Genomic DNA, 21,135 nt, shown 5'->3' on the forward strand with positions numbered 1-21,135 from the left:
AGAGGTGGATAATGGCAAAGTCGTCAAGCTGCTTGATGCTTGGATGTCGTTCCAGACAAGCTCGCTTATCATTATCATTTTCATTGTTCTTTCAGTTTCTTAGTGTGCCTGTTATTCTATAAATGTTCTGCATACCTAAAGGACATCATTGATAATAGTAGGGAGGACAGAACTAGTTCTTCAAATAAGACAGTTAATAGTAGTGGTTGCAACATTGTTCTATTTACACTCTTGGCCAATTTTGTCTCACCCCCTTCCCCTTGCCCCAGTCTGCTCCTTCTCTTGAAGGCATTGACTTCTGGCTGGATAACAGTTCCACATGGATCCTCCCATTCCCAGGAGGCAGTTATTCATGTCGGAGCCTATTCTGAGAAATACTGATGAGATGAAAATCAACTAAGAGAAGGAAGGACTTTGACCCTGCGGTAAAATATTCACTGAACAAGACAACAACAAAAAAATCCAATGTTACATTTCGCTTTTCATTATCTGTATTGCAGATCTCGCGAAATCTGGGGAAGCTGTACAGTGAAATGATCTTTGTAAATGGCTTTGTGCATTGTGACCCACACCCAGGCAATGTGTTGGTGAGAAAGTCCACTCGAACCAATAAGACCGAGATCGTGTTGCTGGACCATGGATTATATCAGGTGGGCCCTGATTTACTATGACCTTTGATTCAAACTTGTGCTGCCAAGTGAGATAGGGCTGATAATCCCAGAGAATTAGAGTTTTCCACCTTCCCGGGTGTTAGTTCAGGCTCTGTGTCGGAACGTCGTGGGCTCAAGTGCCGCACGAGAATTTGAGCACATAATCCAGGCTCTTGCGCATCCCCGATTTCCATCGTTCCACCATTGGTCGCCGTGTCTTCAGCTGCCTAGCCCCTATGCTCCGGAATTCCCACCCTAAACCTCTCCGCCTCGCTACCTCTCTCTCCTCCTTTAAGACGCTCCTTAAAACCTACCTCTTTGACCAAGCTTTTTGGTCACCTGTCCTAATATCTCCTTATGTGGCTCGGTGTCAAATTTTCAGTTTGATAACGTGAAGCGCCTTGGGATGTTTTACAATATTAAAGGCGCTATATAAATGCAGGTTGTTGTTGCTGTTGTTGGATGTGGGTGCTGACCTGGGCGTGGAATATTAAACTGAGGTCGTGTCCGCCTGTTTAGGTGGACCTGACACTATTGAAGAGAAGAGCAGCGAGTTCTTCCAGTGCCCTCGTCAACATTCTTCACTCCACCAGCACCGCCAAACAAACAGATTAATTGGTTATTGATCCCATTGCTGTTTGTGGGACGTTGCTGATGCAAGATGGCTGCCAGGTATACGTACACGACAACAGTCTTGACCTTTAGTAGTGCTTTATTGAATGAAGGGCTTTAAGTTGTTCTAATGATGGTGTTATGCCATTGTATTACAGTAGGTGTCAGCTTTGGCTCAGTGGGTAGCACTCTATTCTCTGACTTAGAAGGTTGCGGGGTCACGCCCCTCCCCAGAGACTTGAACACGCAATCTCCACTGATACTCCAGTGTAGTACCGAGGGAGCGCTGCACTGTTGGAGGTGCCATCTTTCTAATGAGACGTTAAACCGAGGCCCCGTCTGCCCTCTCAGGTGGACGTAAAAGATCCCATGGCACTATTCGAAGAAGAGCAGGGGAGTTCTCCCGGTGTCCTGGTCAATATTTATACTTCAACCAACACCTAAAACGGAGTAATGCATACACTACACACAGTGGTACAAGCAATATATACACTGTACACAATGGTACAAACAATATATACACTGTACACAAATGTACAAGCAATGCATACTCAATACACAGTGGTACAAGCAATAGATACACCCTGAATATAAGAAATAGGAGCAGGAGTAGGCAATACGGCCCCTCGAGCCTGTTCCGCCATTCAGTATGATCATGGCTGGGATCTTCTACCTTATCTTCACTTTCCTGCCCGATCCCCATGTCCCTTGGCTCCCTTAGTGTCTAAAAATCCATCGATCTCAGTCTTGAAAATACCCGATGACTGAGCATCCACAGCTCTCTGGGGTAGAGAATTCCAAAGATTCACAACACTCTGAGTGAAAAAATCTTTCCTCATCTCTGTCCTAAATGGCTGACCCCTTATCTTGAGACTATGACCCCGAGTTCTCGACTCTCCAGCTAGGGGAAACAACCTCACAGCATCTACCCTGTCAAGCCCTCTCAGAATTTTATACGTTTCAATGAGATCACCTCCCATTCTTCTAAACTCCAGAGAATATAGACCCAATCTTTTTTTTTATTCGTTCACGGGATGTGGGCGTCGCTGGCGAGGCCGGCATTTATTGCCCATCCCTAATTGCCCTCGAGAAGGTGGTGGTGAGCCGCCTTCTTGAACCGCTGCAGTCCGTGTGGTGACGGTTCTCCCACAGTGCTGTTAGGAAGGGAGTTCCAGGATTTTGACCCAGCGACAATGAAGGAACGGCGATATATTTCCAAGTCGGGATGGTGTGTGACTTGGAGGGGAACGTGCAGGTGGTGTTGTTCCCATGCGCCTGCAGCCCTTGTCCTTCTAGGTGGTAGAGGTCGCGGGTTTGGGAGGTGCTGTCGAAGAAGCCTTGGCGAGTTGCTGCAGTGCATCCTGTGGATGGTGCACACTGCAGCCACAGTGCGCCGGTGGTGAAGGGAGTGAATGTTTAGGGTGGTGGATGGGGTGCCAATCAAGCGGGCTGCTTTTTCTTGGATGGTGTCGAGCTTCTTGAGTGTTGTTGGAGCTGCACTCATCCAGGCAAGTGGAGAGTATTCCATCACACTCCTGACTTGTGCCTTGTAGATGGTGGAAAGGCTTTGGGGAGTCAGGAGGTGAGTCACTCGCCGCAGAATACCCAGCCTCTGACCTGCTCTCGTAGCCACAGTATTTATATGGCTGGTCCAGTTAAGTTTCTGGTCAATGGTGACCCCTAGGATGTTGATGGTGGGGGATTCGGCGATGGTAATGCCGTTGAATGTCAAGGGGAGGTGGTTAGACTCTCTCTTGTTGGAGATGGTCATTGCCTGGCACTTATCTGGCGCGAATGTTACTTGCCACTTATCAGCCCAAGCCTGGATGTTGTCCAGGTCTTGCTGCATGCAGGCTTGGACTGCTTCATTATCTGAGGGGTTGCGAATGGAACTGAACACTGTGCAGTCATCAGTGAACATCCCCATTTCTGACCTTATGATGGAGGGAAGGTCATTGATGAAGCAGCTGAAGATGGTTGGGCCTAGGACACTGCCCTGAGGAACTCCTGCAGCAATGCCCTGGGGCTGAGATGATTGGCCTCCAACAACCACTACCATCTTCCTTTGTGCTAGGTATGACTCCAGCCACTGGAGAGTTTTCCCCCTGATTCCCATTGACTTCAATTTTACTAGGGCTCCTTGGTGCCACACTCGGTCAAATGCTGCCTTGATGTCAAGGGCAGTCACTCTCACCTCACCTCTGCAATTCAGCTCTTTTGTCCATGTTTGGACCAAGGCTGTAATGAGGTCTGGAGCCGAGTGGTCCTGGCGGAACCCAAACTGAGCATCGGTGAGCAGGTTATTGGTGAGTAAGTGCCGCTTGATAGCACTGTCGACGACACCTTCCATCACTTTGCTGATGATTGAGAGTAGACTGATGGGGCGGTAATTGGCCGGATTGGATTTGTCCTGCTTTTTGTGGACAGGACATACCTGGGCAATTTTCCACATTGTCGGGTGGATGCCAGTGTTGTAGCTGTACTGGAACAGCTTGGCTAGAGGCGCAGCTAGTTCTGGAGCACAAGTCTTCAGCACTACAGCTGGGATGTTGTCAGGGCCCATAGCCTTTGCTGTATCCAGTGCACTCAGCCGTTTCTTGATATCACGTGGAGTGAATCGAATTGGCCGAAGACTGGCTTCCGTGATGGTGGGGATATCGGGAGGAGGCTGAGATGGATTATCCACTCGGCACTTCTGGCTGAAGATGGTTGCAAACGCTTCAGCCTTGTTTTTTTGCACTCTCGTGCTGGACTCCGCCATCATTGAGAATGGGGATGTTTGCAGAGCCTCCTCCTCCCGTTAGTTGTTTAATTGTGCACCACCATTCACGACTGGATGTGGCAGGACTGCAGAGCTTTGATCTGATCCGTTGGTTGTGGAATCGCTTAGCTCTGTCTATAGCATGTTGCTTCTCATAGGACAACCCTCTCACCCCAGGAATCAATCTAGTGAACCTTCGTTGCACCCCTCCAAGGCAAGTCTATCCTTCCTTAGGTAAGGAGACCAAAACTGTACACAGTACTCCAGGTGTGGTCTCACCAAAGCCCTAGATAATTGCAGCAAGACTTCCTTACTCTTATACTCCAACCCCCTTGCAATAAAGGCTAACATACCATTTGCCTTCGTAATTGCTTGCTGTATCTGCATGTTAACTTTCAGTGATTCGTGTACAAGAACACCTTACTTTCCCACCGAGCTGTGTATCATCAGCAAACTTGGATACATTACATACGGACCTCTCATCTAAGTCATTGATACAGATTGTAAACAGCTGAGGCCCAAGCACTGATCCTTGTGGCATCCCACTAGTTACAACCTGTCAACCTGAAAATGAGCAGTTTATTCCTACTCTCTGTTTTCTGTCCATTATCCAATCCTCAATCCTTGTTAATATATTACCTCCAATCCCATGAGCCCTGATCTTGTGTAACAACCTCTTTTGTGGCACCTTATCGAATGCCTTTTGAAAATCCAAATATACTACATCCTCTGGTCCCCTCCTTATCTACCCTGCTAGTTACACCCTCAAAAAACTCTTGAGATTTTTCAAACATGATTTCCCTTTCATAAAACCGTGTTGACTCTGCCTACATTATGATTTTCTACATCCTTAATAATAGATTCTAACCTTTTCCCCACTACTGATGTCAGACTAACTGGCCTATAGTTCCCTGCTTTCTCTCTCCCTCCTTTCTTGAATAGCGGGGTTACATTTTCTAGCTTCCAATCAACGGGGACCGTTCTAGAATCTAGGGAATTCTGGAAGATCAAAACCAATACATCTACTATCTCTGCAGCCACCTCTTTTAAAACCCTAGGCGTAGGCCTCCAGGTCCAGGGGATTTGTCGGCTGTTCGTCTCATTAATTTCTCCAGTACTTTTTCTTTACTCATCTTAATTACTTTAAGTTCCTCACTCTCATTAGATCCTTAGTTCCTCATTATTTCTGGTATGTTTTTTGTGTCTTCTACTGTGACAGATACAAAATATTTGCTTAATGTCTCTGCCATTTCCTTATTCCCCATTATAATTTCTCCTGTCTCTGCCTCTAAGGGAAACACGTTTACTTTTGCTAATCTCTTCCTTTTTACCTACTTATAGAAGATCTCACAATCTGTTTTTATATTTCTTGCTAGTTTACTCTCATATTCAATTTTATTCCTCTTTATCAATTTCTTGGTCATCCTTTGCTGATTTCTAAAACCCTCCCAATCCTCAGGCTTACTGCTCTTTTTGGCAATATTATAAGCCTCTTCTTTTAATCTAATACTATCCTTAACTTCTTTAGTTAGCCACGGTTGGATCACTTTTCCCTAGAGTTTTTATTCCTCAAGGGAATTATGAATTATTTCTTTAAATGTTCACCATTGTTTGTCTACCGTCATATCTTTTAATCTAATTTCCCAATCTACCTTCACCATCTCGCCCCTCATACCTACATAATTGGCCTTGTTTAAATTTAAGACACTAATTTCAGACTTCACTACATCACTCTCAAACTCAATATGAAATTCTCGTATGCTTTCCAGCAACTCGTCCTCCAACCTACTTTTGCCAATTTGGTTTGCCCAGTCTATATGAACATTAAAGTCCCCCATAATTATTGTATTACCCTTGTTACATGCCCTCTAATATCCTGGATTATTCTCTGGTAGAATAGAAAAGGGAAAACCAGTGGACGTGGTTTATTTGGATTTTCAGAAGGCCTTTGATAAAGTCCCACAAAAGAGGTTAGTGTGCAAAATTAAAGCACATGGGATTTGCGGTAATATACTGGCATGGATTGAAAATTGGTTAACAGACAAGAAACAGAGAGTAGGAATAAATGGGTCTTTTTCCGGGTGGCAGGCAGTGACCAGCGGGGTACCGCAGGGATCAGTGCTTGGGCCCCAGCTATTCACAATATATATCAATGATTCGGATGAGGGAACCAAATGTAATATTTCCAAGTTTGCTGACGGCACAAAACTAGGTGGGATCGTGAGTTGTGAGGAGGATGCAAAGAGGCTTCAGGGTGATTTAGACAAGTTGAGTGAGTGGGCAAATACATGGCAGATACAGTATCATGTGGATAAATGTGAAGTTACCACTTGGAAGAAAAAACAGAAAGGCAGAGTATTATTTAAATGATGATATGTTGGGAAATGTTGATGTACAAAGGGACCTGGGTGTCCTTGTACACCAGTCACTAAAAGCAAACATGTAGTTGCAGCAAGCAGTTAGGAAGGCAAATCGTATGTTGGCCTTCATTGCAAGAGAATTTGAGTACAGGAGCAAGGTAATCTTACTGCAGTTATACGGGGCCTTGGTGAGACCACACCTGGAGTATTGTGTGCAGTTTTGGTCTCCTTACCTAAGAAAGGACATACTTGCCATAGAGGGAGTGCAGCGAAGGTTCACCATATTCCTGGGATGGCAGGACTGTCGTATGAGGAGAGATTGGTTCGACTCGGCCTGTATTCACTCGAGTTTAAAAATTGAGAGGGGATCTCATTGAAACATATAAAATTATGACAGGACTAGACAGACTGGATGCAGGGAGGATGTTTCCCCTGGCTGGGGGGTCCAGAACAAGTGGGTCACAGTCTCAGGATACGGGGTAGGACATATAGGACTGAGATAAGGAGAAATTTCTTCACTCAGAGGGTGGTGAACCCATAGAATTCTCTACCGCAGAAGGCTGTGGAGGCCAAGTCACTGAATATACTTAAGAAGGAGCCAGATAGATTTCTAGACACAAAAGGCATCAAGGGGTATGGGGAGAGAGTGGGAATATGGTATTAAGATAGAGGATCAACTCATGATCGTATTGTATGGTGGAGCAGGCTTGAAGGGCCGAATGGCCTACTCCTGCTCCTATTTTCTATGTTTCTATGTCCAATACAATAACAACTGTTAGGGGCCTGTTAACTATTCCCACCAGTGTTTTCTGCCCCTTGTTATTTCTTAGCTCCACCCATACTGATTCTACATCCTGATTTTCTGAGCTAAGTTCCTTTCTCACTACTGTCTTTAGCTCATCCTTTATTATCAGGCTACCTGCCCTTTTTTTCCATTTTTCCGATCCTTTCTAAAAGTCAAGTACCCTGGAATATTTAGTTCCCAACCTTGGTCACCCTGCAACCACGACTCAGTGATGGCTACGAGATCAAACCCATTTACCTCTATTTGTGCCATTAATTCATCTATCCTGTTATGAATGCTTTGTACATTCAGATATAGCAACTTCATTTTTAACCTTTTACTATTTTTCCCTGATGTGAGTGACCTTAGTCAATAATGCCCTATTACCTTTGTTAAACTCTCTGTCCCTTCCTGACACATTCTGCTTGTTTTTACCCAAATCGCTACTCTGTTCTACAGCCTTGACTTTTCTCTTTAGATTTATAAATTTACCCTTACCTGAACCCCTCTCCCCTTATTAGTTTAAAGCCCTTTCTACAGCCCTAGTCATTTGATTCACTAGGACACCGGTCTCAGCCCGGTTTAAGTGGAGCCCCACCCAACGGAACAGCTCCCTCTTTCCCCAGTACTGGTGCCATTGCTCCATTAATTGAAACCCCTGCTTCCCACACCACTCTTTCATCCTCGCATTTAACCATCTAATCTGTTTGTCCCTATGCCAATTTGCGCGTGGCTCAGGCAGTAATTCAGAGATTATTATCTTTGAGGTTCTGCTTTTTAATTTGGACCCTAGCTCCTCAAACTCCCTCAGCAGAACTTCATTCCTAGTTCTACCTATGTCGTTGGTTCCTACATGGATGACGACAACTGGATCCTCCCCCTCATGCTCCATGTTCTTCTCCAGCCGCGAAGAGGTGTCCTTAACCCTGGCACAGGGCAGGCAACACAGCCTTCGGGACTCTCGGTCGCGACTGCAAAGAACAGTCTCTATCTCCCTGTCTATACTATCCCCTAACACTACCACATTCCTTTTTGCTCCCCGCACTTGAATGGCCTCCTGTACCATGGTGCCCTGGTCAATTTGCCCATCCTCCCTGCAGTCTTTATTCTCATCCACACAGGTAGCAAGTACCTTGTACCTGTTGGACAAGGGCAAAGGCTGAGGCTCCTCCACCATTGCACCTGGGGTCCCCTTACCTGCCCGACACGCAGTCACATCCTCCTGTCCCTGACCACTAACCAAGTCTAAACCACTACCTAACCTAAGGGGTGTGACTGCCTCCTGGGTTAAAGTGTCCAGGTAACTCTCCCCCTCCCTGATGCATCGCAATGGCTGCACCTCAGACTCCATCTCAACAACTCTGAGCCGAAGTTCCTTGAATTGCAGACACTTACTGCAGATGTGGTTACCTGGGATCACGCTGCTCTCCACAAACTCCCACATGCTGCAGTTACAGCACACCATCTGGTACAAGCAATACGTACACTGTACACAATGGTGCAAGCCATACATACACTGTACACAATGGTGCAAGCCATACACACACTGTACACAATGGTGCAAGCCATACATATACTGTACACAATGGTGCAAGCAATACATACACTGCACACAATGGTGCAAGCAATACATACACTGCACACGACGGTGCAAGCAATACATACACTGCACACAATGGTGCAAGCAATACATACACTGCACACAACGGAGCAAGCAATACATACACTGTACACAATGTTACAAGCAATACATACACTGTACACAATGGTGCAAGCAATACATACACTGCACACAATGGTGCAAGCAATACATACACTGCACACAACGGAGCAAGCAATACATACACTGTACACAATGTTACAAGCAATACATAGACTGTACACAATGGTACAAACAATACATACACTGTACACAATGGTGCAAGCAATACATACACTGCACACAACGGAGCAAGCAATACATACACTGCACACAATGGTGCAAGCAATACATACACTACACAATGGTACAAACAATACATACACTGTACACAATGTTACAAGCAATACAAAGACTGTACACAATGGTACAAACAATACATAGACTGTACACAATGGTGCAAGCAATACATAGACTGTACACAATATGTACAATGTATGTATTGTTTGTACCAATGGTACAGTCAATACATAGACTATACACAAGTTGCAAAGATAAAGAGAGGAATAGTGAGAGGCAATAACAAGGAGGACAGGCATGGAAAGAGCAAGAACAAAACTGGCAGTTGAGTGTTCCAAGTAGCACTCACAGAAGAGCAAATTACCAATATCTATTTGACAGAGTGTGGCACAAACTACAGATTGGATTCTGTAGCAAGGTTACTGATACCTCCATAGATCTGTAACATTGAATGACATTTAAAATTGTCTGAACAGCAAAAAAAAAGCGTTGTGCCTGCCTGAGTGCTCTGTTCCAGTCATGTCTGCTCTTGGCAGTTAACTGGCCAGGACAGATGTAGCTTTGCCAGGCAACTCCAGAGCCTTCTGCTACAAGTTTACAAGGGCTTCCCTTTGCTGTCATTAGGTTGTCCGTCTGCTGTCATGACTGACTGTCCGCAAAGGTTGGGGCAGCTGCTTGTCTCTCAACAAGAAAAAAACCCACTGTAATCCTGTGACAAGTAATAAATGTTGGGAATACACGGGAGATCTGTCACCATCTCCTTGGTTGTCAAGGTTTCATCCGCTTTTCAGTTGCTGACAGACCCGCTGCGACGAGCAATTTATGGAAATACAATAGACAGGGATGCAATAGGTTTGGTGGATTCAGTTCTTTTAACTTCCCTTTGAATTCCTCTGATGTTTTTCCTCCCTCGGCACCTTCCAAATTGGTCAGTGTCAGCTATCTCCTCACCATCTCTTGCTAGGAGACACATACTAAATTTCTCTGGACTCGACTATTCCAATGCTCTCCTGGCCAGCCTCCCAACTTGCAGCCTCCGTAAATCTGAGCTCATCCAAAACTCTGCTGCCCGAACAGAGAGAAACTATTTCCGCTGGCTGGGGATTCTAGGAGTAGGGGGCACAGTCTAAAAATTAGAGCCAGACCTTTCAGGAGCGAGATTAGAAAACATTTCCACACGCAAAGGGTGGTAGAAGTTTGGAACTCTCTTCCTCAAACGGCAGTTGATACTAGCTCAATTGCTAAATTTAAATCTGAGATAGATAGCTTTTTGGCAATCAAAGGTATTAAGGTATATGGGCCAAAGGCAGGTATATGGAGTTAGATCACAGATCAGCCATGATCTTATCAAATGGCGGAGCAGGCACGAGGGGCTGAATGGCCTCCTCCTGTTCCTACGTTTCCTATGTATCCTAACTCGCACCCAGTCCTGTTCACCCATCTGTGCTCATTGACCTGCATTGCCTCCCAGGCCGGCAACGCCACGATTTTAAAATTCACATCCTTGTTTTCAAACCCGCAATGGCCTCACTCCCTCCCTATCTATCTCTGTAACCTCCTCCAGCACTACAACCCTCTGAGATCTCTGCGTTCCTCCAATTCTGGCCTCTTGCGCATCCCCGATTTTCATCCCTCCACCATTGGCGGCCGTGCCATCAGCTGCCTAGGCCCTAAGCTCTGGAATTCCCTTCCTAAACCTCTCTACCTCTCTCTCCTCCTTTAAGACGTTCCTTAAAACCTACCTCTTTGACCAAGCTTTTGTTCACCTTTCCGAATATCTTCTTATGTGGCTTGGTTTCAAAATTTGTTTGACATCGCTCCCATGAAGCGCCTTGGGACATTTTACTACATTCAAGAAGCTATATAATTGCAAGTTGTTGTTGTGAGGTGCAGCCCAGGTTGAGCCATTTGCTGCGTTTTCCACCCCTGTAGAAAAAATGAACTGCTTTCAGTTGTGTCCTCTGTGATACCTCAGCAGAAATTGTCTACCAGGGCCGAGAGTCACTACTAGCAGATCAAAAAAAAGAACCTAGAAGGAATTTCTTTACACAGAGAGTGGTGACAATGTGAAACTTGCTGCCACGTGGAATGGTTGAAGCAGATAGCATTGATGCCTTTAAGTGGACTTTTAGGTTTAAGGAGACTTGATGCAAACCTCAAGGAGAAGGGAATAGAGGGATGCGAGGGCAGGTGGAAAGAGGTAATTGGAGTGGGAGGACCGTCATGTGGAATAGAAACACCGGCATAAACCAGTTGGGCTGTAGGATCTGTTTCTATGCTGTAGATTCTATGCAATGTCAGCCGTGGCTCAGTGGTAGCACTCTCGCCTCTAAAGGTTGTGGGTGCAAACCCCACTCCAGGGACCTAAGCACATAATCTAGGCTGACAATCCAGTGCAGTACTGAGGGAGCGCTGCACTGTCGGAGGTGCTGTCTTTCGGATGAGACGTCAAACCTTTCAATGGACGTAAAAGATCCACGGCACTATTTTGAAGAAGAGCAGGAGAGTTCTCCCCGGTGTCCTGGCCAAGATTTATCCCTCAACCAGCACCTAAAACTTAAGACGAATTTATTAGAGTTCTTTGAGGAAGTAACAAGCAATGTGGATAAAGGGGATCCTGTGGATGTGGTGTACTTGGATTTCCAGAAGGCTTTTGACAAGGTGCCGCATCAAAGGCTACTACACAAAATAAGAGCTCATGGTGTATGGGGCAACATATTAGCATGGATAAAGGATTTGTTAGCTAACAGGAAACAGAGAGTAGGCATAAATGGGTCATTTTCAGGTTGGCAAGATGTAACGAGTGGAGTGCCACAGGGATCAGTGCTTGGGCCTCAGCTATTTACAATCTATATCAGTGACTTGGCTGAAGGGACCGAATGTATGGTTGCTAAATTTGCTGATGACACAAAGGTAGGTAGGAAAGTAAGTTGTGAAGAGGACATAAGGAGTCTGCAAAGGGATATGGATAGGTTAAGTGAGTGGGTAAAAATTTGGCAGATGGAGCATAATGTGGGAAAGTGTGAACTTGTCCACTTTGGCAGGAGGAACAGAAAAGCAGTCTGTTATTTAAACGGAGAGAGATTGCGGAACTCTGAAGTACAGGTGTCCTAGTACATGAATCACAAAAAGTTAGTATGCAGGGACAGCAAGTGATTAGGAAGGCAAATGGAATGTTTTCATTTATTGCAAGGGGAATGGAATATAAAAGTATAGGGGTGCTAAATTGGGCCGTGTAGCACCCGTTGTTTTGGCGCGACACGGCCTCTCTGACATCCAAGATGGCGTCATGGATACGCAAGCACGTTTCCTGCGTGACGTGCGCCAGATGCCATCTTGGTATAGGAGTTAGCGCAGGCACAGATAACGAATGCTGGAATCATGTAAAGTAGGGAGAAAATGGCTTCAATCAGTGTATTAGGCTGATTTAAGGCGATACACACCATTTTGGGACTTAATGCTCAACTCAACGCACAATCTTAACCCCGACCATCTGAACGTGTCTTAGAGTACCTGGAGGACCCCCCCACCAGTGCTATTTAAAGGGACCATGCAGGATTTACAGGTTAGTGGCTGGATTATTGCTTCTGGCTGCGAGACATTTGTAACTGTTTTTGGAGGTCTCCTATACTTGAGTACTAGGACTCGGGGGCATAGCCTAACATTTAGAGCCAGGACTTGCAGCAGTGAAGTTAGAAAATGCTTCGACATGAAAAGGTTGGGAGAAGTTTGGGAAGCTCTTCTGCAAACGGCATTTGATGCTAGCTCCATTGTGAGTTCTAAATCTGGGATTGATGGATTTCTGTGAACCAAGGGTATTAAGGGATATGGGGCTAAGGTGGAAACATGGAATTAGGTCACAGCTCCACCATGATCTCATTAAATGGCCATGATGTGGAGATGCCGGTGATGGACTGGGGTGGACAAATGTAAGGAATCTTACAACACCAGGTTATAGTCCAACAGTTTTATTTTAAAATCACAAGCTTTTGGAGATTATCTCCTTCATCAGGTGAGTGAGTGAAAGGTTCTCAAATCGCATATCTTATATCAGGCTGGGACACGATCACACCAATCAAAGGTGTCGTTGGTGTTCAGACAGGTTAGCCACGGAAAACAGTACATCCCACTATACTGAATACACAGTGGGTCAGAGTACAAAGCCAGAGAGAGAAAGAGACCTGAAAGGTGGAGAGAGAGAGAGAATGTCCAGTCGTATTAAAAACAGATAACTTTTTTTTCCCTGCTGGTGGGGTTACGTGTAGCGTGACATGAACCCAAGATCCCGGTTGAGGCCGTCCTCATGGGTGCGGAACTTGGCTATCAATTTCTGCTCGACGATTTTGCGTTGTCGTGTGTCTCGAAGGCCGCCTTGGAGAAGGCGGAACAGGTTCGAGCGGCTGAATGCCACTGCCACTTGCTGCCTACTGATATGCGCTACCTTCTCCTGCAAGAAAGCGGGACGTGTGTCTGTGCAACGTATTATGTATGAATAGCTGCCAGTGTGTGTGGCCTGTGAGTTGTGGTTCGGCAGCTTGCAACAGTGGTAACGTGTGAGGGTGAGAGGAACCATCTGATTGGAAGAGTTGAGTACTGATGGAAAGAGTTTGTTGGTAGGTGGGGGGTTTAGTGCGCGGAGGAGTGGATGTGGCTGGTTGTGTGGTTGGTAGGAGACACCACTTGACAGTTGACCTCACTCACCTTGACCACTCATGTCAAAGCATTGAACTTCTTCCTGTACTGATCCATGTTCGTGATGCTGTGTGCCTGGCATTGACTTCATCCCCTAATGCCTCCCACTGCCTTTTGGGTGTATGTCTGGAGGGCCTCTTGCTCCCCCTACCCCCCCCCCCCCCCCACCCCATCACGGATATAGGATGTCCCTCCTTCTGTCTACCTCTTGCACCAAGGCCTCCGGTGCATCAACAGAGAACCTTGCCGTACGGACTCTCAGATTGGCAGATTGGTGAGGTCTGGCATGCAGATTGGAGGATGTGGGATTTAGTGTTGCGCAACCTTTATTCAATGTTTTAACATAACTCATCAGTATGTAAACATAGGGATGGGACCTGCATCTGTGCTTTACGTGTACATGTCTGATCTCCGTTCAGGCTCCGTGCAGACAGCAGGCTGTTACATTCAGCAAATAACAGGTATCAGCTACCTTTAAGAGATTTCTAACAGACAGCCTGCCTTTAAGAGATTGAAGCTCCCCCTGCTGGGGGAAAGTGTGAATTGCACAGAATCCTTGTTCAACGCTGATTTTCAATGCAGATTGCAGGTAAGTCCTCAGGCCTGACAAAAATCTTGTCCTGCCTGCGCAGAGACCATTGGGCGCGGGGTAATAGCGGATCATGCTGCTCCCGCCCGAAAACAGGCCCTATCCAATTTTCCCCCCATGATGTTTTGCTACAGTTGTACAGGGCATTGGTGAGGCCACATCTAGAATACAGTGGGCAGTTTTGGTCTCCTTATTTAAGAAAGGACATTATTGCTTTAGAGGCGGTTCAGAGAAGGTTCACTCGACTGATTCCTGGGATGAGGGGGTTATCTTATGAGGAAAGGTTGGACAAGTTGGGCCTGTATACGCTGGAGTTTGGAAGAATGAGAGGTGATCTTATTGAAACATATAAGATCCTGAGGGGACTAGAAGGGACAGATGCTGAGAGGATGTTTCCCCTTGTGGGAGAGACTAGAACTAGGGGCCACAGTTTAAAAATAAGGAGTCTTCCATTTAAGACGGAGATGAGGAGGAATGTTTTCTCTCAGAGGGTCGTGAGTCTGTGGAACTCCCTTCCCCAGAGAGCGGTGGAGGCAGGGTCATTGAATATTTTTAAGGCTGAGTTAGATGGATTCCTGATTAACAAGGGAGTCAAAGGTTATAGTAGGTAGATGGGAAAGTAGGATTGAGGTCACAATCAGATCAGCCATGATCTTATCAAATGGCAGAGCAGGCTCGAGGGGCCGAATGGCCGACTCCTTCTCTTAGTTCGTATGTCTGTACGTATGTAAACTGGATGATCTGGTCATTATCACATTGCTGCTTCTGGGACCTTGCTGTGCGCAAATTGACTGCCACGTTTCCCACACTACACTTCAAAAGTACTTAATTGACTGTAAAGAGCTTTGGGACTTCCTGAGGTCATGAAAGGCGCTATATAAATGCAAGTCTTTCTTTCTTTTCAATAATCTTATGAGAGCCTGCTCAGAACCACTGCCAGTCAATAACCGGCATTAGCCCCTTATGGGTCACAGATGAGATGTTGGAGTTGGGACATCTTGTTCAGTAGTAGTGCTCTCAGTTTGGTCCTGAGAAATGCCATTTCTGACATTGGAGCTGGTATTCGGCCTGATAAAGGCCAGTATTTTTCAATACCGGTCAGATCTCCAAGTGGATGGTGGAGCCTGGGGTGGGGTGGGAGAGCGGGGGGGGAGTTACAGGTCAGTAAAAGCCTCGTGTACTTTAAACAAAAAATTAGAATAGGGCGTCATAATTAGAAATAAAGTAAAAATAAAGGAGGAAGAGAATGGGGAATCAGGAAGTAAAGCTGTTAGAAGCTGGAGCTCTTTTCCTTAGAAAAGAGACGGCTGAGGGGTGACCTAATCGAGGTCTTTGATAGGGTAGATGTAGTGAAGATGCTTCCACTTGTGGAGGAGTCCAATACTCAGGGTTTGTTGAGGTGCGACAGTGATGGGACACTGGCTTCTGGGTGTGACAGCATTTTGAGAAGGTTGCTGGCCGAGAAGTGCCGGTGGGGGGGAGGGTGGGGGGTTGTGGGCATGGCAACAATGTGGAGTGAGGTTTGTGGAGCACTGGGAGTGGTGTGTTAGGAATCTGGAGGCAATGGGAGATGGATGGTGGGCTTGAAGATTAGGGGATGGAGTGCTCAGCCTGTAAACATTGGGGAAAGGGGATTATTGGGAGAGGGGGTTGGGTCTGAGACCATTAAGAGAGGGTTGGGTCTGAGACCATTGGGGAGGGGTTTGGGTCTGAGACAATTGATGGGGGGGGTTGGGTCTGAGACCATTGAGGGGGTGTTGGGTCTGAGATCATTGAGAGGGGGTTGGGTCTGAGACCATTGGGGGGGGATTGGGTCTGAGACCATTGAGGTGGGGGAGTTGGGTCTGAGACTATTGAGGGGGGGGGGTTGGTTCTGAGACCATTGAGGGGGGGGTTGGTTCTGAGACCATGGAGGGGGGTTTGGGTCTGAGACCATTGAGGGGGGGGTTGGTTCTGAGACCATGGAGGGGGGGGTTGGGTCTGAGACCATTGTGGGGGGGGGGTTGGGTCTGAGACCATTGAGGGGGGGATTGGGTCTGAGACCATTGTGGGGGGGGGTTGGGTCTGAGACCATTGAGGGGGGGTTGGGTGTGAGACCATTAAGGGGGGGTTGGGTTTGAGACCTTTGAGGGGGGGGTTGGGTCTGAGACCATTGAGGGTGGGTTGGGTCTGAAACCATTGAGGGGGGTGTTAGGTCTGAGACCATTGATGGGGGGGTTGGGTCTGAGACCATTGATGGGGGGGTTGGGTCTGAGACCATTGATGGGGGGGTTGGGTCTGAGACCATTGAGAGGGGGTTGGGTCTGAGACCATTGATGGGGGTGTTGGATTTGAGACCTTTGAGAGGGGGTTGGATTTGAGACCATTGAGGGGGTGTTGGGTCTGAGATCATTGATGGGGGTGTGTGTTGGGTCTGAGACCATTGAGAGAAGGTTGGGTCTGAGACCATTGAGAGAGGGTTGGGTCTGAGACCATTGAGGGGGGGTTGGGTCTGAGACCATTGAGGGGTGTTGGGTCTGCGACCATTGAGGGGGGTTGGGTCTGCGACCATTGAGGGGGTTTGGTCTGAGACTATTGAGAGGGTGGGGTTGCTTCTGAGACCATTGAGGGGTGTGTTGGGTCTGAGACCATTGAGGGGGGTGTTGGGTCTGAGACCGTTGAGGTGGGTGTTGGGTCTGAGACCATTGAGGGGGGGGTTGGGTCTGAGACCTTTGAGGGGGGGGTTGGGTGTGAGACCATTAAGGGGGGGGGTTGGTCTGAGACTATTGAGAGGGGGGGGTTGCTTCTGAGACCATTGAGGGGTGTGTTGGGTCTGAGACCATTGAGGGGGGTTGGGTCTGAGACCATTGAGGGGGGTGCTGGGTCTGAGACCATTGAGGGTGGGTTGGGTCTGAAACCATTGAGGTGGGTGTTGGGTCTGAGACCATTGATTGGGGGGTTGGGTCTGAGACCATTGATGGGGGGGTTGGGTCTGAGATCATTGAGAGGGGATTGGGTCTGAGAGCATTGATGGCGGTTGGGTTTGAGACCATTGAGAGGGGGTTGGATTTGAGACCATTGAGAGAGGGTTAGGTCTGAGACCATTGAGAGAGGGTTGGGTCTGAGACCATTGAGAGAGGGTTGGGTCTGAGACCATTGATGGGGGGGGTTGGGTATGAGACCATTGAGGGGGTTGGGTCTGAGACCATTGACGGGGGGTTGGGTCTGAGACCATTGAGGGGGGTGTTGGTCTGAGACCATTGTGAAGGGGTTGGGTCTAAGACCATTGATGGGGGGGTTGGGTCTGAGACCATTGACAGGGGGTTGGGTCTAAGACCATTGAGGGGGGTGTATGGTCTGAGACCATTGAGGGGTGTGTTGGGTCTGAGACCATTGAGGGGGGTTGGGTCTGAGACCATTGAGGAGTGTATTGGGTCTGAGACCATTGAGGGGTGTGTTGGATCTGAGACCATTGAGGGGTGTGTTGGTTCTGAGACCACTGAGGGGGGTTGGGTCTGAGACCATTGAGGGGGGTTGGGTCTGAGTCCATTGAGTGGGGGTTGGGTCTGAGACCATTGAGTGGGGGTTGGGTCTGAGACCATCGAGGGGTGTGTTGGGTCTGAGACCATCGAGGGGCGGTTGGGTCTGAGACCATTGAGGGGGGTTGGGTCTGAGACCATTGAGGGGGGTGTTGGGTCTGAGACCATTGAGGGTGGGTTGGGTCTGAAACCATTGAGGTGGGTGTTGGGTCTGAGACCATTGATTGGGGGGTTGGGTCTGAGACCATTGATGGGGGGGTTGGGTCTGAGATCATTGAGAGGGGATTGGGTCTGAGAGCATTGATGGCGGTTGGGTTTGAGACCATTGAGAGGGGGTTGGATTTGAGACCATTGAGAGGGGGTTGCGTCTGAGACCATTGATGGGGGGGTTGGGTTTGAGACCATTGAGAGGGGGTTGGATTTGAGACCATTGAGAGGGGGTTGGGTCTGAGACCATTGATGGGGGGGTTGGGTTTGAGACCATTGAGAGGGGGTTGGATTTGAGACCATTGAGAGGGGGTTGGGTCTTAGACCATTGAGAGAGGGTTGGGTCTGAGACCATTGAGAGAGGGTTGGGTCTGAGACCATTGAGAGGGGGTTGGATTTGAGACCATTGAGAGAGGGTTGGGTCTGAGACCATTGATGGGGGGGTTTGTGTCTGATGTCATTGAGAGGGGGTTGGGTCTGAGACCATTGAGGGGGGGTTGGGCCTGAGACCATTGATGGGGGGGGTTGGGTATGAGACCATTGAGGGGGTTGGGTCTGAGACCATTGACGGGGGGTTGGGTCTGAGACCATTGAGGGGGGTGTTGGTCTGAGACCATTGTGAAGGGGTTGGGTCTAAGACCATTGATGGGGGGGTTGGATCTGAGACCATTGAGAGGGGGTTGGGTCTAAGACCATTGAGGGGGGTGTTGGGTCTGAGACCATTGAGGGGGGTTGGGTCTGAGACCATTGAGGAGTGTATTGGGTCTGAGACCATTGAGGGGTGTGTTGGGTCTGAGACCATTGAGGGGTGTGTTGGTTCTGAGACCACTGAGGGGTGTTGGGTCTGAGACCATTGAGGGGGGTTGGGTCTGAGTCCATTGAGTGGGGGTTGGGTCTGAGACCATCGAGGGGTGTGTTGGGTCTGAGACCATCGAGGGGCGGTTGGGTCTGAGACCATCGAGGGGGGTGTTGCGTCTGAGACCATCGAGTGGTGTGTTGGGTCTGAGACCATTGTGGGGGGTTGGGTCTGAGACCATTGAGGGGGGTGTTGGGTCTGAGACCATCGAGGGGTGTGTTGGGTCTGAGACCATTGAGGGGGTTGGGTCTGAGACCATTGACGGGGGGTTGGGTCTGAGACCATCTAGGAGGGTTGGGTCTGAGACCATCGAGGGTTGTGCTGGGTCTGAGACCATCGAGGGGTGTATTGGGTCTGAGACCATTGAGGGGTGTGTTGGGTCTGAGACCATTGAGGGGTGTGTTGGGTCTGAGACCATTGAGGGGGGGTTGGGTCTGCGACCATTGAGGGCGGTTGGGTCTGCGACCATTGTGGGTGGGTTGGGTCTGAGACCATTGAGGGGGTTTGGTCTGAGACTATTGAGAGGTGGGGGTTGCTTCTGAGACCTTTGAGGGGTGTGTTGGGTCTGAGACCATTGAGGGGTGTGTTGGGTCTGAGACCATTGATGGGGGGTGGGGTTGGGTCTGAGACCATTGAGGGGTGTGTTGGGTCTGAGACCATTGAGGGGGGCTGGGTCTGATACCATTGAGGGGGGTGTTGGGTCTGAGACCATTGAGGGGGGGGGGTTGGGTCTGAGACCATTGGGGGGGGTTGGGTCTGAGACCGTTGAGGGGGGGGGGTTGGGTGTGAGACCATTAAGGGGGGGGTTGGGTTTGAGACCATTGAGGGGGGGGTTGGGTCTGAGACCATTGATGGGGGAGTTGGTTCTGAGTCCATTGAGGGTGGGTTGGGTCTGAAACCATTGAGGGGTGTGTTGGGTCTGAGACCATTGATGGGGGGGTTGGGTCTGAGACCATTGAGATGGGGTTGGGTCTGAGACCATTGATGGGGGTGTTGGATTTGAGACCTTTGAGAGGTGGTTGGATTTGAGACCATTGAGAGGGGGTTGGGTCTTAGACCATTGAGGGGGTGTTGGGTCTGAGATGATTGAGAGGGGATTGGATCTGAGACCATTGATGGGGGTGTGTGTTGGGTCTGAGACCATTGAGAGAGGGTTGGGTCTGAGACCATTGAGAGAGGGTTGAGTCTGCGACCATTGATGGGGGGGTTTGGGTCTGATGTCATTGAGAGGGGTTGGGTCTGAGACCATTGAGAGGGGGGTTGAGTCTGAGACCATTGATGGGGGGGTTGGGTTTGAGACCATTGAGGGGGTTGGGTCTGAGACCATTGAGGGGGGGTTGGGTCTGAGACCATTGAGGGGGGTGTTGGGTCTGAGACCATTGAGAAGGGGTTGGGTCTAAGACCATTGATGGGGGGGATTGGGTCTGCGACCATTGAGGGCGGTTGGATCTGAGACCATTGAGGGGTGTGTTGGGTCTGCGACCATTGAGGGGGGTTGGGTCTGCGACCATTGAAGGGGGTTGGGTCTGCGACCATTGAGGGCGGTTGGATCTGAGACCATCGAGGGGTGTGTTGGGTCTGAGACCATTGAGGGGGTTGGGTCTGAGACCATTGAGGGGGTTGGGTCTGAGACCATTGAGGGGGTTGGGTCTGAGACCATTGAGGAGGGGGTTGGGTCTGAGACCATTGAGGGGTGTGTTGGGTCTGAGACCATTGAGGGGTGTGTTGGGTCTGAGACCATTGAGGGGGGGTTGGGTCTGAGACCATTGAGGGGGGGGGTTGGGTCTGAGACCATTGAGGGGGTTGGGTCTGAGACCATTGAGGAGGGGGTTGGGTCTGAGACCATTGAGGGGTGTGTTGGGTCTGAGACCATTGAGGGGTGTGTTGGGTCTGAGACCATTGAGGGGGTTGGGTCTGAGACCATTGAGGGGGTTGGGTCTGAGACCATTGAGGGGGTTGGGTCTGAGACCATTGAGGAGGGGGTTGGGTCTGAGACCATTGAGGGGTGTGTTGGGTCTGAGACCATTGAGGGGTGTGTTGGGTCTGAGACCATTGAGGGGGGGTTGGGTCTGAGACCATTGAGGGGGGGGGTTGGGTCTGAGACCATTGAGGGGGTTGGGTCTGAGACCATTGAGGAGGGGGTTGGGTCTGAGACCATTGAGGGGTG

At 48.7% G+C, this 21,135-nt stretch overlaps 1 protein-coding gene across 2 annotated transcripts in view; it reads left to right on the top strand.

Moving 5' to 3' along the window:
• The window catches only part of adck1 (aarF domain containing kinase 1), a 512,025-nt gene that overhangs the window by 370,599 nt on the left and 120,291 nt on the right, over window positions 1-21,135 (top strand). For both annotated transcript variants that reach the window (XM_067992031.1, XM_067992032.1), the window contains one exon: window positions 501-650. In XM_067992031.1, coding sequence (XP_067848132.1) covers window positions 501-650 — 150 coding nt within the window. The remainder of the gene's footprint in view (window positions 1-500; window positions 651-21,135) is intronic.

Source organism: Heptranchias perlo, chromosome 10 (genome assembly GCF_035084215.1).
Source record: "Heptranchias perlo isolate sHepPer1 chromosome 10, sHepPer1.hap1, whole genome shotgun sequence".
Classification (NCBI taxonomy): Eukaryota; Metazoa; Chordata; class Chondrichthyes; order Hexanchiformes; family Hexanchidae; genus Heptranchias; species Heptranchias perlo.